Consider the following 21,728-nt stretch of genomic DNA (forward strand, 5'->3'; position numbering starts at 1 on the left):
ATGTTGACCAGACCACACACTAGAAATTGAAGAGACGACGACGTTTCGGTCCGTCCTGGACCATTCTCAAGTCGATTGTGATGAGGACAGGTAGGGACAGGAATTAAATAGGCAAGAGAGAGCTGAGGAGGAAAGTCAGGTGTAGGGGATAGTAGTAATGAAAACTGCAGCAGGCCTATTGGCCCATACGAGGCAGCTCCTATTATAACCACCGAAGGAGATGGTAATAGGAAAAAGAAGAGGATAGCAAGGGAGCGTAGAAGACAATGAACAGAAAAAGGGAGAAGAGAGAAAGAAAGGGAAAGAGAAAGAAAGAAATGGAAGGGGGAAAGCTTATGTTAAGTCACGTTTGTTAGAAAGATTAGAGCATTTGAGTATATACTGTGAAAGGGAAGAGTCCACAGCAACAAAGCCAGGACTCAAGTTCATGTTGGGTACAATATATCAGAGAGTGTGTAAGGTTCGGTGTTCCATGTGCGAAGAGACATGGGAGATTTTACATCAGTACAGTAAATGTTTTAAGAAGCGAACGCATACTAACGAATAACGATTAGTATAGACCAACACTATTGTTCTATGAAGTCGATTTAACTTCCAGACATGTATTTTTCAATAAGTCTTAAATATTTTCTGGCTAGTTATGTTAGATATTATTAGAAATACGTATTCTACTTGTTAATATAATAAACTAAATTTGCGATCATTTAAGGAGAGAAGTGCGACGACTGGATCACTGTGTACAGAAGGTTGATATGCCAACAAACACTTTCCAGACAACAATATATCTTGGATAAGTCGCTCCACAACATTGACACCTGGACCGTTGACTTCCTATGAGGCCACATATTTACTTATTTCATAATGGAAGTATATTATTTTATAGTAAATATATGTTTTCTCGTGTTCTGCATTAAGCACCAACATTATAGTGAATAAATATACCATATTTCTTCATTATTTAAGAAATCCTGGCCGGGGAGGATTGACCGGGCACCAATCCTTAACTGTAGCCTTTGTTCACCCAGCAGTGAATGGGTACATGGTTGTTAAACGATTCGGCGGGGTCGTATTCCGGGGAAATTAGGGTTAAGGACCTGCCCGAAACGCTACGCGTAATAGTGGCTTTACAAGAATGTAAAACTCTTGTATGTAATGCTAGGAGGCTTTGAGTAGCTTTGGGTCATTAGGTGAACAGAATCTCCAATAGATGGGGCGAGAGTCGCGCTATCTCTCGCCCGAGCGAGAGTCGAAACTTATTTTAGAATTGATATATCTTTGTCCTCCAACAAGATATATTTCCTTTGGTGCACTCACAATAACGAGCATATCTCTGTCTTTCTGAAGGCATATAATATTTTAGGCTTTATAAGCGTATCTTTGTTAATTACACACTATATTGGGCAAGTGCGTAGGCTTCTGCATTCCATGACCGACAAGCTACTGAATGCCACTATAAAAGCTTATGTATCTTCACTTGAGCTTTATATATGTCTATGTTAAAGTATTTAAAATGAAGCTTATATTTCTATCTTTCTTGAGACATATAAAACATGTGTGTTTATTATTGAATTTACGTGAAATAAGCATTGTTCTGAGATGAATATTGCGGATTTCCGGCTCTACGACCGATGACAAATGCAACTTTTATACAACTACAAATATCTTTAGTTTTACTTTAAATTTTGTCCTGAAAGAGTTTTCATATATAGATCCAGTTTCTGCCGTTCTTCTGACATAAAAAGACCTTTGGTTTAATAAGTTAAGATGTTTTCAACAATATTACTAGGGCGTTCACCGATTCTAACGGGCGACCCTTTTGGAAACGCAACACATGGGTTGACCTGATTGATATATGGGTCAGATTCCATTAAGGTTCGGAACATCACCACACCATAAATAAATATCTCTGATATCCCCAGGGTCAAACTTAATCTGTGTAAACACTCTATGCAAATTAAGGGACCTAGTCTATGGAACTCACTCCCTAGTGAATTGAAAAACTGTAAAACTTTTGCCTTATTTAAAAGCAAAACCAAAAAGTACCTAACTTCATCTTCTTAGTTTCCTACACTGAGCTTTAAATTTGCTCTGTACCTAGTGTTACCCAATCTCCTAATTTTTATGTAATATCAAACAACCTTATCATTGTGTTCATTGCTGTCTTCTTTTATGTGCTAGCCATATGCTGTATTGTGACTACCAATTTTTGTCAACTACCATTCAAGCTGTCATTGCAACCAATCTTATATTGTTTCTGCTGTATTGTGCCTACCAATTTTTGTCAACTACCATTCAAGCTGTCATTGCAATCAATCTTAGCTACCTATGTGCTTTAATATACTGTACCTACAATTTTCTCTCATCATCTTTTTTTCATTTCATGTAACTGTTATCATTTTTTTGTCTATAAATTTTGCAAGTATTTACCTCCTTAAAATTTTCTTAGATTAAGGACCTGCCCGAAACGCTGCGCGTGCTAGTGGCTTTACAAGACTAATTACCATATTTGTATCCTCACATTCCTTATGTACATTCTTGTATATGCATAAATAAATAAATAAAGTGCATCACACTGGTTACATGGGGGGACACTCGTTTTGTATGACGTCCGTTTTACATGACGAACATGGAACGGATTAAATTCGTTATGCGAGGTACCACTGTATATATCTGTATTTTTATATAACGCCACTTAGGTTCAGTAATAAACACAGCGGAAAACCATATGTTAATACCTGGTGTGTTGTTATGACGTAAAATAACGTCATCAATGTTTTAATCAGATAGCAAACTAGAATAAAATATCGTAACTTATATGCCAAGCTCATACTCAGTCAGGAATCCAAGTGGCGCGTGCGTCATTCCCATACTTGCTGAGAGACTTGGTTGAGGAGCAGCCATTTTGATCAGTGTCCTGAAGCTGGCCATTATCATCGCCTGTTATACGGATCATCTGAGCATTATCGGGTCCCAGAGTTTGCTGCCAACTTCATCAGTCATTGTGGACACTGCGTCCGGTTGGATAAGTATACCATTTCACGGTTTATGGCCATATTTCGTGTTATAGGTTATCCAATCGTTAAGCTGCTAGATCAACAAAAAACACCAGTAAGTGTGTTTCCCCTAATCAATCAAGCCCCTTTCCATGTATATTAGTGGAAATACTCATAGTTATATAGAAATTACATACTATAAATTTTACAGAGTGGAGTTTATCTACGAGAGATTGTCCTTTCTGGTGTATCACGTGTCTACCACGACAACACGCCCAGACAGGATTAGACTGGTCACTGACGGCTATCTGATGCATTCCTCCTTAACTGCTTAACAGCTAAGACATTGTTTCTAATTATTATATTGTAGTTAGTCTACTAACTCTATAATTAGGATTTACTAATGAAATTGATTATTGAAATTATTTCAACATTTTATATTAGGTAGTTCCTGCATTATTGGTTCTACCCCCCAAAGTGTGCAGGGAAAATAATCCAAATATTATTTAGAAGTTTTTACAGTCCATATCTCTAATATTTATTTGAACTAATTATTTAATTTATTATGATATTAGATTATATTTTGGAGAATTTCCCCTCCCAACTTGTTAGGGTAGTGGGGGAAGAGTGTCTTCACTACACCACAGAATGTTGTTTGGCTTATCAACTTAAACCAACTTCAGTGACTCTAACATTCAACATTAAAAAGACTGCTAGGAAGGGAATGATCACAATAAAATGACTGTAGAGCTAGTCTTAACACTGTACCGAGATGATAGGTTATAAATAAAATTATAGGGTAGCTCCAAGAATTGTATATTTTACAAGTCCATAACCAAAGAAAGACATGATACTATTAAATAGTTAGTTATCCTTTTAATAAATTTCAAAAATACATAAAGTAATAAGGGGGACGATAAGTTGATTCTGATAGTAAGAGAGAAGTCTGAGTGTAAATTTGCTTATATATGCAATTTAGAGAAATAACAAATCATGTTAACACAAATGTTAATGCGTTGCTTGAGAAGAAAAGTTAATTAACATATCTGGTGTGGTGGCACTACAAACTGAATGATGCTGAAAATTCTATCAACGTTTGATAAATATTTCGGTTATTAGCCGAAAGCCGATATTCATATGTACATTATTGTGAGACTTTACAAAATACTATAAATTCTGAACGTAAGAAAATAAGTGAAATAAGACTTCTTACTACATCCAACAGTTTCAGCTTTAATAAGTGATGTCTATGGTAGTCTGAAGCTCACCGGTAATGCTTGGTGTCGTAGTAAGGAAAAGGGAACGGTGTAATCTCTAAGGAATCTCATTGGTTAATTTTATGAAAAACATTTTAAGTTTTCCACCCATCTATTCTGTAAATATGAAAGATTCATCTAACAGTTTTTAAGTTTTTTACTTCTATGATACAATATTAACACTGAATGAAGAATACTGGGAAATAAGGCATTTTCATTTGTTTTCACATTAACTGAAATTTAGACAGAAAGGAAATCTGTTCTCTCCAGTTATGGGAGTATGTAAATTACAGTGCCACCCAAGTTCAACTGTGCAGGGACTATTTACAGAGAACACTGCAAGGTACTATGTCACTTTGTGACATATTACCTAATACTATACAAGATTATTCTGCCTTTTTTTTTTCTAGCTGCTCATATTTAAAAAAAAAAAAAAGTTCTGAAGATTAAAACTCGGTGACATTAGTACAATTTGAAAAGGAATACCATATAAAATACTGAATACACAGTACAAGCAACCACACAAACTGAGCACCTAAGGCAATGCCATCTTGTGAGATATGATGACGTTGACTAGAATATTGTTTACTTCCATAGCCTTCTTTATGACCATACACACCTATTGCACAATCTGGACAGGTAAACTTGCTTCGAGTAATTAACATTATGGAATACACCTCTCTCCCTCGGCTAGAATGTATGGTGCCTAACACTCTTAAACATTTATTCCCATTTCATAAACACGGAATTATCCTGTAACTTTTAAACCTGCTTTTCTTACAGTTGTGATCATATTACATTATAACTTGTATTAACACAGACAATTGAAACGCACATCATTGGCCTACTTCACTAATAAATATGTATTTAAAAATAAAAAAATACTGCCACACATTTTATCAATGACTGGACATTAAAACAAAAAGAATAATTGTGACAGTCAAGTGTACCAGTCTACTTTGTTCTTACATAAATACACAAAAAACATTGAAAGATAATAAACTGCATACAGTAAATAACTATTTATATTAATTCTTTAACTGTACAATATTCAAATTTATTTCACATATCTAAATGTTTTCTACTAATAATAATGAGGCAAAAGAAATACAATATGCCAAGCAACTTTGGTTAATTTTTGCAATAAGTGTACGTAAGTTAATTTACTCATAACCACAATCTAAAAAATGCTGTAATATATTTATAATCTATCTTTTATAGTTCTACAGTTTTATTTAATTATAAATTTTGGTGAATAATATATAAAACGGCCAGTTTGAAGAAAGGGAAGCCGTTTCTTCCCTACGTAGGTGTCTAGTTTGTTTTCAAACCTAAGCCATGTCCAAGTAATCAGTAGACAAGTTCTTTTATAGTAGGTAATTACATATGTAATTGTCATATAATAAGTACAGACAATATGAGGCACAAGTCAATTTTTTCAATAGGCATTCATAATACAGTCTTGCACATATCACACACCCAACATGCACAACAGTCAAAATCTCACTCGGTAAAAAGATTTTTATTTGACCTAAGTAACAGATCAATCTGATCTAGGGCAGTTTAGCATACATATCATCAATTTGTGGAGTAAAGTATTTTTTGAGTTGTAATCTCTTGGATTTGAGAGTAGGGGTAAGGAGACCGTTCTGGACACTGAAGAGATCGGGGTGGAGATATATATCCTTGGCCTGCAAGAACAAAAATGAATGATAAAGCATAAGCAGGCGATGAGTCACAATAACGTGGCTGAAGTATGTTGACCAGACCACACACTAGAAATTGAAGGGACGACGACGTTTCGGTCCATCCTGGACCATTCTCAAGTCGATTGTCACAATCGATTGTCATTCTCACAATCGACTTGAGAATGGTCCAGGACGGACCGAAACGTCGTCGTCCCTTCAATTTCTAGTGTGTGGTCTGGTCATCAATAAAGCATAACCTTGGGTAGGAGGTTGATGATTGGACACAGGCAGTAATCCACCGATGGACAGTCATTGGATTAATGGCTACTAAATTGTGTGCCACAATATTTGTAACTAGTGTGATGTAATAATTCTGCAGAACTGTTCTACAGAAATTAAAGTATGTTTTAAAACTACACAAAATAAAATATGTGTGAATATGAAAAGCCCCTTTCAGAGCAGAATAATTTAATTGCCCTATTAGGTAAGTTCATATGTCATATGAAGTCATACAGGACAATATTTTGGTTTTAGTGCCACATCCAAGTTTCAGGTATTCCTGCAAGGTTAAAACAGATGCTAGGGAGCCAAAGCCACTCAATGCTGGATAGGGCTCAGAATGTTTGCTAGATATCAGGTAGCCAGGACCCTGATCGACCTCCAAAACCCCCGTACCCAGCAACCAGGGCAGCCGAAAGGACGGGAACCTGCACGTGAAGCTGTACCAGGCCGACATCCCGAGGAAGGGCAGGGGTGAACAAACACGAATTGAGGCGAATGCAGGATTGATCCTGATTTTCAGTACGAATACGGACTGCGAAAGCAAGGCCAATCGATCCTTTTGACTTTAGGAATTTTAAGCAAGAGGTGTCAGAAAAGTTACCAGTTAAAATTAACCGCAACAACCTAAAACGCTCAAACTCGTCACCCCCTTAAGTAAACTTGAACCACTGTAAGGGCCACTCAAGCATGCGGGACCGACAGAACTAATGGCTTGCCCTGCAACGATAAGATAGGACAGTCTGCCAACCAGGACGACTCTGGAACCTTGTAACGCGCCCTGTAAGAACCGAACTCAAAAGATGCAGCATCCATTATCGAGGCGTAATCCGGATCATGCAGGAGGTAAGCCACAATGGCCTCCCACAGCTCATGAGGTGGGAGGCTGAAAACTTCCGGAAGGAAGGGACCGAAGTACTCAAGGAAACCCGAAACCGAACCTGGGGAGGGGTTGACGCCATATCAAACTCATACAAGGAGGGGGGATAAGAAAAACCCCACCCCCTGCAACAAGAAGCCCCGCTCAGAGGGTATCAAAGCCCAAGCAGGGGTCAAACGGGGCCCAACCTCCCCAAGTCAACCCCTCCCCTGCCCCGGGAATCTCCACACCAGGTCCAAGGGCCGAGTCATCCTTTAAACCCTGTTTCTCAAAAGAAGAGGCAGAGGTCGCTGGAAAAGCTGGAACGAAGTTGGCTCACTGGTCAGACCCAAAAGCACCGGCTGGAGGAACAGGATCAAATGCCTCCATCGTCACACTGGAAGGGGCACCCCCCCTGAAACTGCCCAAGTCTCACCACCAACTAAACCTTGCCTGCTCCGAAACCCTCAAACGCTTTGCAGTAGGAAGCAGGGGGAGGGGAAGGAGGGGGGGGGAGAAAAACAGGACGAAGAGCAGCAGGGGAAGGACAAGGGGACATGGAAGAAACCAAAGTCGCAGCAATTAACACCCCCAAGTCAGAGTCCCTTTAACAAAAATGAGGCAGTCCCGGGGCATTCAGGTAAGCAACCAACCTAGCGCACTGCAACAACCTAAAACGTACATGCAATGCCGAAGCTGCCTGCACCGGAATATCAAGATCAGTGGATTGAGTGAACTGGAGTACAAGCAAGCAACATCACTCGTAGGACTCCAGGTCGAAGGTCACTGTCACTGACCCAACAGACAGCATGACAGAGGCACATCCGGTGACTGGCACCCTGCGACAAAGGGACAGAGCAACCTTCAAACTCTCACAACGTGAGATTGGGCCCAGAAAATGCATCCATTGGACCACTGAGCCCCAGCCAGGGTTTCCAGGGCCCTTAGATGCTCTGCTAAGGGAAGCCCAGGTAAGGTATTGCTAACCAGTGCTCCAAACTACCAAATGAACTGCTAAAAGCTGAATTCCCGGGACGTGTACACTCACAGGGACCTAGTGGAGGACCATTTATATATATATACGAGGTATCAACACCAAGGGCCAGAACCCTCACCAGGCAGGAAAAACAAAAATAAAGAAAAACCCCACAAGAGCACAACGATCCAGGCAGAACAGAGCTGGCCGCTGTATTATGGTGAAAACAAGTTGCACAGTACATTGCGCCCCAATCAGATACAAAACTACCTCCTACCCAGACAAACAGTGGAGCATGAAGCACCCCAGCTGACTTCAAGAGGCAGGCAATCACCAAGCAGTAGAAGACCCCACGGAGGCAGACTTCAAGCGCCTTGTGGAAGATAACCCCCAAGCCACAAGCGCAGTACTTACAGGAGCATGCAGCCCGAGTACTTGTGAAAATACTCCTGGCTTGCATACCACCACAGGACAGGACCACACCACAAGGCACAGCACTGGAAAATGTCTGGAGCCAGAGTCGCATGACTGCCAGACCTCACATCAGCCATTGAACTGGGTTTGGAGCTCCCTCTTTCCCCTTCCGGGGAGGAGGTAGCTGCGCATACAGCGGCGTGGTGACAGTTGTGATGTCATGCTCATTTTTAGTTTAGAGAGTTCTGTCCAACAGTTAGGCTTTCAGCAGCAATTTTTAACCAGATTGGTTTGTTTTAGGGCGCCTTCCTTTCTGGGTGCCTGACCCGGTCGATGGCAGACATAGAATGCTTCCAACCACATGGGGGTTTCTAAAGGCCATTGCTCCTAGTGTTTCTCTAAGGGGGGGGGGGGGGGGCAGGTTCTGGCTTATGGTCCCAGGTAGGCCTAAGAACTCCAATCACTTGACTGATGCCAGGGTCTAAATACATTCATGTCAGCCCGGATAGCTCCAGATACCCGAAGGGACTACCCCCAGAAAACAAATTTTTTGGGTCACAATAGCTAAACTATGATAGGTAGAAACTGAATATGGATTTTCCTGCTTCCTGGATGCTGATTAACAATGTTAAATGAGGAAAACATTTTTCTTGTGCATGTACAACAATGCAGCAATATATATCCTGCAGTTTAAGGGGTTAAGTTACACTCTAACCTCACATGTGAGGAGCTGGGATAAAATATTGCACACGATGGGATGACTGGACACCATAGCTTAGCACAGTTTTCTCCTGTACACTCAACAATAAATGAGGATCTGGATTTAAAATGAATAGCTGATTGTGGTCTTGCAAAAACAAGGGTTGGGTAACTTAGCCAGTTCAAGTAACTGGCCTACACTTGGATAACCTGTTCAGAAAAAATAAGATCCTCCTCAAGTCACAAGGTAATTCTTGTCTCTATGAAGACAACTAAATACAGTGGCTGCAAAATATATCCAAAGTGCATTTCTGAGCATAATCATTGTGCCATCTCGTGTTACGTGACCAGGCCCACAAACAGTACAACAGGACATTTTGGCACCAGCGCCACATGGAATATTCAATCATTCCTGCAGAGTTTTAATGGATGTTAGAAGTCACTGGAGGAAAACTAAATTGATCCTCTTTTTCAAGCCCTCACTTGGTATAACATATGACCGCCAACAGAATCCTCTTGTTAGCTGCAGGTTACCTGCCTGGCTCTTTGGTGAAGGTTTCAGCAAGTATGTATGAATACAGTTCTTTAGTGTTCAGGTTGGGAAAAGTTCCATTTACATGCAACAGTATGAGTGCTTAATATTCTTATCTTTAGTCCTGCCTTGTGTGCTCGGCTCCTGCTGAGTACTAGTTGACATTTTTTAATTTTTGGTTTAGCTTAGTTTTCATACCCAGCATATTGCATAACTCGACTATTCAGAGAGAGAAAAGGCTCTGCCTAATAAAATGACTGAGGTTGACATTTCTTAGAGCTATAACTGGGATTTGTCATTGACCTTCCCAGTTTTGCTTTCAACTTAATAAAGCCTTCTTCCAAAATTGCTCTCTCATGTTACAGTAGTGACCACCTGCTGCTCTCATTACGTTTTTTTCTGGGGGAGCCCCATCAGCTCCCTGAAGCTATCCGAACTGATATAGTGAACAGTATAGTGATATAGTGAACGTCATCACTTTGGCATCGTGATGACGTTCACGCCGTCATTAAAAAAATAAGCGCAGTTTGGGTGATGACTTAATGCCGTCATTGATTAATTTTTGCTTATTCTAATTAGTAAGTATAAACAATATGAGTGAAAGCATTTAACGTTGGGTTGTGTGCTCGTGGGCAATGCTGCGGGTGGCCCGCCGGGTCAAGCAAAGTGTTAGTTTGGGTCATCAGTCACAGGAGTTGTTTGCCTACTGAGGACCAAGAGGCAGACCCTGCCCCACCCCCCCACCCCCCTCAGAGAGGCGCAGGGAGCCATGGCATATGAGCACTTTACGTTTAAAGTATGTCATATTCCGCCATCGACCAGGGTGGGCACACAGAAAGATAGGCAAACCAAAACAAACAACTAGCCGATAAAATTGCAATCTACAGTCAGAAAGAGCAAAGAAACTCCTGCTGAAAGAAAAACTAGTAACCCTGAACGCAACTAGTATTCCTACTCGTTAGCATTCACCATTTCTCTATTTTTGTACTCACATGTATTAATTAATATGTCAATATTGGCAATCATTATGTAAAAGTTTGGAAATACATCTATGTACAAATATAGTGTATACATACGCATGCCCTGTATTTATTGAAACCCATTATTGTACTTATAAATATACTTTATGTATAAAGCCTAAATCTTATAATTTAAACAAACAAATTTTGCATGCAATTATATAAATTATAAACACGGGTATCACTGATTTGCTGCTGTTAAATGGTCCCTAGCATGGCCACTCAGTGCATTCAGTACTGGATGGTTTTGTGCAAGACATGGTCTCTCCATCTTTTCACCAAGGCCCTAGAAAGATGCTAAAGGACTTCCCGCCAAACACACACCGAAACTACCACGTTCGTACAACGTTCGAACAAGTTTTACACCTCATAACCAGTTATAACAACCAATATAGCAAGTTGTAACAACGTTCTAACACGTCATAAACACGTTAAGCCAAGATGTAACAACTTTATTACAAGTTGTAACAAGCGGAAAATAGAGACAGTTTCGGTTCGTGTTTCCAGGGTTAGGATTTTTCCAAATATGACAAATAATCAACAGTGGTCTCTAGTGTCAAACAACATCCCCGTAGAATGAGTGGGGCTTATGAATAAAATGGAGCACCTTTAATCATCTCTACGTGATTGGAACATATGGGCCAATTGCTCTTTAAGTGATCAGAGCAGTGTAAGGGTTAACACTGAGCATCATATGTATATAAAAGTTTCTGAATTAAATAATGTACTGCACAAAACCTCACCTGCTCAAAGGACTTCAGACCAGCTGCTTTGCCGAGGTTTGTAATATCATCCATAATGAGCTGTTTAACGTGAGGATTGGCACAAAGAACTGAAAGTGTACCAGGAATTTCTTGTTCCCTTGCCCATTCTTTAACAGCTTCCACCTCTGGTACAACAATGCCCACCACACTTGACTGTCAACAAAGAAATTAAATGAACATTGATATATTGCTATATATATAAGGCCACTGGTATTAGTGGCCCTCAGGTAAGTTCAGGTAAATATTGTCATCATTAGAGTTTTTGAGCCCCGTGCCTGTCCTCTACCACCACAACACATCAACGTGTCCACAAATACTTTTTATTTGCCACTCAACATTATTACATTATTTTTAACATTTTAGGATGGTTTAAATCTCATGCACATTTGTATTTTTAATAACAATATAATCTTTGGATAATCAACTAAATTATCATTATATCTTAGTGGTAAGTGTGTGTTTTTGGCCAGTTAAGCATTCCAATTATCTTTGCAGGAAGAGAACACTGTGCTGAACTGAGTATTAGTTATAAAAATGATTACACTAGAAAATAACATTCCCGAAATAAATTAATATTATAGTTTAAATGTTCTTTCTCCATGTAATTTTTGTATAAAAATATACATAAAATTGTATTTTATCATTTATAATAATCAAACATAACTGCTGGCAAAGAGAACAAAAAAGGTTAAACATGTGATGCAATGGAACATCAGATACAACATTGGGCTCCAAAAAAAGTTTTTTTTTTTTTTTTTTGGATGAAGCAGGTTTCCTTATGTGAGAATCAGAAATGTTTTTAAATAATTTGTTTAAATTCCTGCATCAAGAGGAAATGAGGAAATGGGATGCTTTCTAGCTATAGCATGTGCACATGTACTCAAGATTATGTAACATATACACATGTAACATATACATACATAACATATACTTTCAGAAATAAAAATAAGCATGCATGAATTAAAAACCTTAGTAAACAAAAAAATCATATACGGTACAATTTTCACACACACTAATATCTCAATAATATACTACAACCTATTCAAGACTCACCTTCAGACTTTCACCATGTACGAACACTTGAGCGACATACTGTGATCGTACGTATATATTTTCGATTTTCTCAGGGGCAATGTATTCACCCTGTGAAAGCTTAAAAATGTGCTTCTTGCGATCAATAATCTTCAATGTGCCATTCTGTAAGAGAGAGAAACATTATAATAATGATTTTATACCCAAATAATTTACAAATTACTGCTATGTGAAAGCACGGTATCATAAGTGTACATGATAAACTTATAATAAGTTTATAGCAAAAGTTTGCATTGTCCTCATCATCCAAGTTCCCAAGTTCATTTCCTGTCGTTCCTTTATTCTCCTGACACCATTCCTGCCTTTCACATTGTCAATTCTAACTCTTCTAATTCTTATTTTTTCATGTCAAAAACATTTTTCATGTTTTTCATGTCATCGATGGTGATGATGATGATGATGGTGATGATGATGATGATGATGATGATGATAATAACTATTAAAAATACTGTTGTAATAATAATAATAAATGATAATAGTGCAGTGGAATATCAATTCAAAGAACCTGGTCTCAACAAGTCCCCAACACATCAGGGACCAAAGAACCAAAGCTTAACCCCCGCAAGTACAATTAGGTGAGTACATCACCCACTCTCACAGCACTCACCTGTGCATACCACTGACACGTCACCCACTCTCACAGCACCCACCTGTGCATACCACTGACACATCACCCACTGACACATCACCCATGTGTGCATACCACTGACACATCACCCACTCTCACAGCACCCACCTGTGCATACCACTGACACATCACCCACTCTCACAGCACCCACCTGTGCATACCACTGACACGTCACCCACTCTCACAGCACCCACCTGTGCATACCACTGACACGTCACCCACTCTCACAGCACCCACCTGTGCATACCACTGACACGTCACCCACTCTCACAGCACCCACCTGTGCATACCACTGACACGTCACCCACTCTCACAGCACCCACCTGTGCATACCACTGACACGTCACCCACTCTCACAGCACCCACCTGTGCATACCACTGACACATCACCCACTGACACATCACCCATGTGTGCATACCACTGACACATCACCCACTCTCACAGCACACTGCTCTAGTGTGAACACACGAACACAGGTCACTTAGCACAAATGACAACAGGAAGTATTTCTTCTTCCAAATAGAAAAGTAACACGTGAAACCGTTTGCACGGCGAGATGCTCCAGCAGACAAGAATAACAGACTACTGCCGCCTCTAGGTCTCCTGCCCTTCCCTACGCCACTAGTAATGTCGACTCGCACCTTAATTTGTTGGCCGAAATGCTGTGTGTGTTAGTGGGTTTGCACGAATTTTAAAATACCAATATTGTGTAATCTCACCAACCCATTGTACCTTCTTGCAAATAAATTATTATTATTATTAATATTATTGTATTATTAATTTGTTGGCCAAGATGTATTTCCAATAAATTTTGACTGGTAAAAACTAATTTATACAGGAAACTTATTACACTCTTATTTTGTTATAATAAGTTTTTCTTTTCATATCTAAACCCTAAAAGACACATGCTATCAAAATGACTGCCACAACACTATTGAAATATATTGTTATAGGAGAGCAAACAAACAATCATTCAAATGAGGCGACATAACCCAGTACTGTACACAAGTACCACCTACCTTCACCCTTGTACATCAACTTACATCACTGATTTTAAAACAACATTAATACATCTGGTGGTAATGAGTGCTTAACATATATTTAATCTAATTCATATGATTTGCTTGACATTTATTGATCTATTCAATTTTCATCTACTACAATTAGGAGAAATGTGTAATAACTTACAGACTGCCACTGGCCGATGTCGCCGGTGTGTAGCCATCCCGCTGCGTCAACTGCTTCCCGAGTCTTCTCTGGATCCTTAAAATAGCCTTTGAATACATTGGAACCTTTAATACAAACTTCACCCTGACCTGTAAAAATAAAAAAAAAAATTTGTTTAGAAAATTATTAGTGTTAATTGTATACACTATTATATTTACATTTATGTGCTGGAGAGCATAGTTTATAATAGAAAATATTAAGACATAATTACAGGTCAAACCCTAAAAACAGAAGCTAGCCTATAATTTTGTTGACAAAGAGTTTTCACATGTTGGTCACTATCTCAAGTGGCTTTAACAGGTAAATACAAGGTCCCCATTGTCTGGGGACATAAAGCCTGTACCTGTTATTATGTTGTAGTAGTCGGCAGGACTACTACAACATTATTACTGTTGTAGTAGTTACTATTACTACCTACCTCTCAAGTTAGACTCGTTTCTCAGCTACCTGGGATCATAACATTGTACTGTATTTAGGCTAATCGAGAGAACTCTCCCCCCTTCCCCAGGCCAACTACTGACCTTCCCAAGGATGCAACCCACAACAATTATAATATAACACTTGGGTACCTACTGTACCTTACTGCAAGGTGAACAGGTAGATCAGGTGAAAGGAAACATACCGAATTGTTCATTAAAATTTGGTTGCTGTAATTATATCATCTCTCATAGAGGTGGGGTAGATTTTGTAGCGAGTATTTTCCTTGGCTTATGGTTTCTTTATACTTGTATTAATATATTTCTTGTAAATGCATCACTGATACTGATGTTTCATCACAAACAAAATCATTACATTTGCAGATCATGAAAATAGCTATGGCAAGGTGAAAAGTGAAGGAGGCAAATGTGTCCTTGCGATGTGATCAGGTATCTTTTGAAGGTGTTTATCAAAGTCTATTTTGAACACCATGAGAGATTGGCCAGTTATGCACCTTATGTTTAGAGGCATTTTGTTATAAAGTCTTGGGCCTATATGTCATTGGGCCCTCTTTCTCAAGTGTACCTAATGCACCTATTGCTTTTCAACAGGGCTATTTTGCATTTCCTGCCATCCTTGTGGTCTCTTGTGTTATTTCCACTCTTGTGTTATTTCCATGTTCAGCTTTAGAACCATTCCTTCTAATATTTTTCAAGTGTAAATTATTATGCATCGCTCCCACCTGCACTCTTAGGAATATAGATTAAAAAATTTTAAGCAGTCCTAATATAGACATTTTATTAAGTGGATTCAGGTAATAAAAGACCTGTGTACACTCTCCAGGTCAGCAATTTGTCCAGCTTTGAATGGGGCTGTTAGTGTTCAATAACATTCCACTCCAGAGAGCATTAGTGTCTTGAATAATATCATCACTAGTATGGCAATCTCTTGTTTGAAAAGTTCGTTATAAAACCTGTAATTTTGTCTTGCCGTTGTGACAGCATGCTAGGAGAAGGATGTGTTCAAAATACTGAGAAACTTTAAAAATATTTTGATCTCTTCTTCAGGAGGTCCAACATTACACACAAGAAGTAATAATTTCCAGCTAGCAAAGCCACAATGCAGAACAGGAAATAGTTATATTAAAATCAAGGAATGTGTGCTATTGTGGACAATATGGAACCATTTACTTAAAATTTCATCAGGGGTCACAATTTCCAAAGAATAAAGAAAGTGGGTGACCCCAAAAAATTGAGTAAAAAGTTTTTGAGCTACACAAGATACTCTTATTCTAGACAATGTAATGCCCTTTTTTATATACTAATGCATATTAAACTTATAGAACAGACTACTCACAAAGCTATAAAACAAAGGAATGCGCTTCAGTTCAAAATATTGTACAATGATGTACAGGTAACAAGATACTTGAGGAAGACTGGGGGGTTACCCTCTCACAAGCTACCAACTTCCTATCCCTACCACAGCCATCAGTCATAGTGACCAACAGGTAAAGCTGTGTGTATACATGCTAATACAGATTAAACAAAATAAACAACCATTGTAAATATGGTGGTTGTGGTTGTTCTGACCTCTTCAGAACAACCACGATATTTACAATTCTTCTTTATTTTGTTTAAACTGTATTAGCATGTGTACACAGCTTTACCTGTGTATAGGTTATAATCTATAGCCTGTGTATAGACGCTAATCTATAACCTGTGTATGGATGCTAATCTATAACCTGTAAATGTATGCTAATCTATAACCTGTGTATGGATGCTAATCTATAACCTGTGTATTGATGCAAATCAATAACCTGTGTATTGATGCAAATCAATAACATGTGTACGAATGCTAATCTATAACCTGTGTACGGATGCTAATCTATATCCTGTGTACGGATGCTAATCTATAACCTGTGTATGGATGCTAATCTATAACCTGTGTATGGATGCTAATCTATAACCTGTGTATGGATGCTAATCTATAACCTGTGTATGGATGCTAATCTATAACCTGTGTATGGATGCTAATCTATAACCTGTGTATGGATGCTAATCTATAACCTGTGTATGGATGCTAATCTATAACCTGTGTACGGATGCTAATCTATAACCTGTGTATGGATGCTAATCTATAACCTGTGTATGGATGCTAATCTATAACCTGTGTATGGATGCTAATCTATAACCTGTGTATGGATGCTAATCTATAACCTGTAAATGTATGCTAATCTATAACCTGTGAATGTATGCTAATCTATAACCGGTGAATGTATGCTAATCTATAACCTGTGTATGGATGCTAATCTTTAGATGCAAAGTAACACAAAAGAAAAAAAACATTATTTTACTGGTAAAGATAAAATGAATAGAGCATTGGGAATTTTATCCCATTAGATTACTCTAACATGAAAAGTTATTATCTAGGAATGTGTGTTAATAATAGAATTGTCCAACTTGCAGAAAGAAGTTTGATTTACTTAGAAAGATAAACATTGAATAAGTATGCAAGGAGATCAGCTTTTACAAGGCAGGAAATAAAAGTTTGCTATAAAAACTTACCACCACCAAATCTAAGGTTAAAGAGAGAAAATGTGGAATACAGTAGTCTACAAAAATTAAATTAGATTTTGTTTATCATTGGTCAGTAGTGAAAACACCTGACAACTCCTTTTTACCATTTTGCTCCTACACTTGATACCTTTCACTAATAGTGAAACACTCGCAAAACTACAGTACTGTACTTTGAATTTTATGTTCATCTTCTACACTATTTATACTATGTACCAGAAAATGGTGTCATCAAATGATACTGCCAGATGTACAGTACAATCCAACAATGAGAAACATCTTACTTTGAGCGGCATAATAATCCATGTCGGGGACATCGACGAGCTTGATAGCATTACATGCAATAGGAGGGCCTACGTGGTCAGGGCGGTAGTCGCCTTGGACGGTCAAAGTTGCAGGAGCACCACATTCTGTTTGGCCATATCCTTCAACAATCTGTCGGACACACACACAATAATGACCAAACACCTCAAACAATCTCAGAGATTAAATAAAGCATACACACACAAATGTTGGCACATAAGGACTTTTAATATTCAAATTGAGATAAAGTAATAATTATAAATTCAATATAAAGGACCTAGTATACAGTAATGCACTTAATTTATATATAATATTTATACACAAAATTATCAAATCAATTTTATAAATTCTAGCTATTGCATATGTCTGTAACTGCTCTTCCTTCATAAAACTATATAGTAGTTTATTTTTTATTACTTAAAGAAAAAGTAATAAAGACCAATTACAACTCAATAAATAAATAATTAAATAAATATGCCAATGCTAGAAGACAGAAGAAAAAAAGAGGTGATATGATCATCACTTACAAAATAATAACAGGAATTAACCAAATTGACGAAGAGGAATTCCTTAAACCAGTCACTTCAAGAGCAAGAGGACACAGATTCAAGCTAAGGAAACAAAGGTGCCAAAAAAATATTAAAAAGTTTTCTTTTGCAGAGTGGTGGACAGTTGGAACAAGCTAAGAAAGAAGATGGTGGAGGCCAAAACGGTCAGTACTGTAGTTTCAAAGCGTTATATGACAGAGTACTAGGAAGATGGGACACCACAAGCGTAGCTCTCATCCTGTAACTACACTTACTGTACTTAATTACACACATACACTCCCCATCTTCCCCTAAACACAACCTCCCCATTTTCCCTCACAAACAACATACCCCCCTCCCCCCCTCTCTCTCACACCCGCCTTGTCTCCATCCACACATACTCTTTTCATATCCCCCAGTCACTGTAACCATTTTCAGTACACACTATCTACATCACAGTAATCAAAAGATTGTGCCCAGAACTCAAATCTCATTTAAATCTTAATATTGCATGTCAAAATCCAAATACACTAATATTTAAATGAATGCTAAACTCTACAGACTTTTGGTTACACATTTTATATACAACTTTATGATGGGGGGTGTGGAGGTTGATTCTTCAAGGGTGGACATAGGTGCCAACCCCAACCACCCTATATGAGACTCTCCATAAAATCACAAATTACCATGTAAAATTGCACGAGACTACCACCAAGCATTTGGCTTCCAACCTTGACCAGACATTCACTTTAATAGATAGATGGGATACCCAGCAGTGCCCAGGTCCCTGTTTGTCTCTCTCTCCCTCCCTCAAGTTCACCTTCCCTCCCATACTCCCTCCCACCCATTCTCTCTCCCAGTGGGCAAAACATGCTCTAGTAATGTAGAATCGACGTCAATAGCACTGATTTAATGTCGACATTAGAAACATCAGATTAAACACTACGGACAATTAAGCCCACATTTCAGACTTCGTAGTAGTTGTTGGTTGTCGCAAAAGGAGCCAATCCTACTTCAAGAAGGGCATGGAGATTGCCCCCAACCACCCTATAACACAAATCACCCTGCAAAATTTGGTGAGGCTAGCCCCAAGCATTTAGCCCCCAACCTCAAACAAAAAACCAGCGTTGAATGTAATGAAACGCCATTTTCTGGGTGAGTCCCGGAGGCTCCCCGGAGCTATCCCAGGCTGATATGCTAATGTCAGACTTTGGCATCAGTCATGTGTATGGAGTTCTTAGGCCTACCGGGGACCACGGCCAGAACCGGGCCCCCTCAGAGAGGCAAGGGGAGCAATGGCCTATAGAAGCCCCCGTGTAGTTGGAAGCATTCTATGTCTGCCATCGACCGGAACAGGCACCCAGAAAGGTAAGCGCCCCAAAACAAACCCCTATTCTGGTTAAAATTGCTACCTAATACCGAACTAGTGGATAGAACTCCCCAACCGAAAACAAGCAAATTAGTGTGACGTCACACACTGCCGCGCCGCTGTCTGCGCAGCTCCCCCCTCCCCGGGAGGGGGAAGGGGGAGCCCCAGACCCCCCGCGCCGGCTACCCACACCTCAGTTCTTGAGGCTGGATGTCAAAAACGCGAAAAACCGCCGACCGGAGGGAGGGAGGGATGCCGGGGAGCCTCCGGGACTCACCCAGAAAATGGCGTTTCATTACATTCAACGCTGGTTTTCTGGGGGGAGCCCCGTCGGCTCCCCGGAGCTAACTACCCACAGACAGAAAAAGAGGGACTTACCCGGGAGGCGGTCGTCGCTCACCCCTCAACTCGAAGCCGAGACAACTGGCTGCAACCGCCGACCCAAAGCAACACAGGCCCGACGAGGGCCAGGAGTTATCTTCAGTACTCGGGCTGCATGCGCCTAGGGCTGCCTTCCCTAGGTGCCCTGTAAGTACTGCCCTTGGGGCTTGGGACCACCGCCAATAGCATCAGCCTCAAGAACTGAGGTGTGGGTAGCCGGCGCGGGGGGTCTGGGGCTCCCCCTTCCCCCTCCCGGGGAGGGGGGAGCTGCGCAGACAGCGGCGCGGCAGTGTGTGACGTCACACTAATTTGCTTGTTTTCGGTTGGGGAGTTCTATCCACTAGTTCGGTATTAGGTAGCAATTTTAACCAGAATAGGGGTTTGTTTTGGGGCGCTTACCTTTCTGGGTGCCTGTTCCGGTCGATGGCAGACATAGAATGCTTCCAACTACACGGGGGCTTCTATAGGCCATTGCTCCCCTTGCCTCTCTGAGGGGGCCCGGTTCTGGCCGTGGTCCCCGGTAGGCCTAAGAACTCCATACACATGACTGATGCCAAAGTCTGACATTAGCATATCAGCCTGGGATAGCTCCGGGGAGCCGACGGGGCTCCCCCCAGAAAGATATTCTCTTATTTAAATGAATGCTAAACTCTTCAAAGTTTATAATACTTATTAAATACCTTTTTCTACTTCATAATGATGTTCTGTATTTAAAATATGTTACTGAATCTCCTAACTGATATAATGTACTGTACCATATTTTTCCTTGTGTGTTATATTTAATTTCCAATCATTTTTCATAAACACATTAGAGTACTCTAATAATAATGAGCAAAATCATGCTGAAAAATACTCGCTATGTATACACACAGAAAAACAGACTCAAAGGGTATTTAAAAAATAAATGAGATGTGTGAAGTGTCAGTAAAATATACTCACAACACATCCTAATGCGACTCTCATGAACGTGAGGACATTGCCTGCCAGAGGTGCCGAGCCAACCACCAGCAGCCTCAGTCTGCCTCCCATACCGTCTTGCACTTTCTTGAATACTAATTTATCCCAGATTGATGATCTTCTGACCACACCTCTGCCAAAAGATTACTTCTTTATAAAAATGTATATAATGTTAGTATTGTTAATAGTGTAACAATCCTTTATTGCATTTACAAAGTATGTCAATGAAATATTAAAAGTAAATGATATGAATATAAAACCATACCTTTCTATTTCAGCTTTCTTGCTTGCAGCTGCCATCTTCAACATGAGCTTCTTAATGGCAGACCCATTAACTGATGATGTTACTTTATCATAAACACGGTTTAGGAGGCGAGGGACAGATGGTGTGATGGTTGGGCGCAAGGCTTTATAATCATCAGGAAGGTTACGAATGTCGCCCGAGTAGAAGCCTACAGCACCGCCAGCTATATAAACGGCAACTTCACAACAACGCTCTAGCATGTGGGCCAAAGGCAAGAAGGACAACATCACATCACTCTGGAGGAGAAAAGCATTAAAATATAAAGCTATTCATGTGTTTAAACTACTACAATCTACAGCATTACTACATATAATTCATCAGTGAGACTTAAGAAACTTAGGTTAGTACAATTAACTCCCAATTAATCTTCCAAGGTGTTTAAAACCCTATGCAAACCTAATGCCACAATTCCAAACTTGTTGCCATACAGTATATCTGAATTTACCTGAGGACCACCATCTCTAGCGGTC

The 21,728-nt window shown here is 39.6% G+C and overlaps 1 protein-coding gene across 6 annotated transcripts in view; it reads right to left on the reverse strand.

Moving 5' to 3' along the window:
- Window positions 1-3,793: 3,793 nt before the first annotated feature.
- Window positions 3,794-21,728, reverse strand: part of LOC123746677 (long-chain-fatty-acid--CoA ligase 1) — a 100,203-nt gene continuing 82,268 nt past the window's right edge. For all 6 annotated transcript variants that reach the window (XM_045728346.2, XM_045728344.2, XM_045728345.2 and 3 more), the window contains 7 exons: window positions 21,220-21,494; window positions 20,937-21,087; window positions 17,702-17,852; window positions 14,389-14,516; window positions 12,533-12,676; window positions 11,459-11,632; window positions 3,794-5,940 (listed from right to left, as the gene is read on the reverse strand). In XM_045728346.2, coding sequence (XP_045584302.1) covers window positions 5,803-5,940; window positions 11,459-11,632; window positions 12,533-12,676; window positions 14,389-14,516; window positions 17,702-17,852; window positions 20,937-21,087; window positions 21,220-21,494 — 1,161 coding nt within the window. In that variant the 3' untranslated portion in view covers window positions 3,794-5,802. The remainder of the gene's footprint in view (window positions 5,941-11,458; window positions 11,633-12,532; window positions 12,677-14,388; window positions 14,517-17,701; window positions 17,853-20,936; window positions 21,088-21,219; window positions 21,495-21,728) is intronic.

Source organism: Procambarus clarkii, chromosome 85, assembly GCF_040958095.1.
Source record: "Procambarus clarkii isolate CNS0578487 chromosome 85, FALCON_Pclarkii_2.0, whole genome shotgun sequence".
In the NCBI taxonomy this organism is placed as follows: Eukaryota; Metazoa; Arthropoda; class Malacostraca; order Decapoda; family Cambaridae; genus Procambarus; species Procambarus clarkii.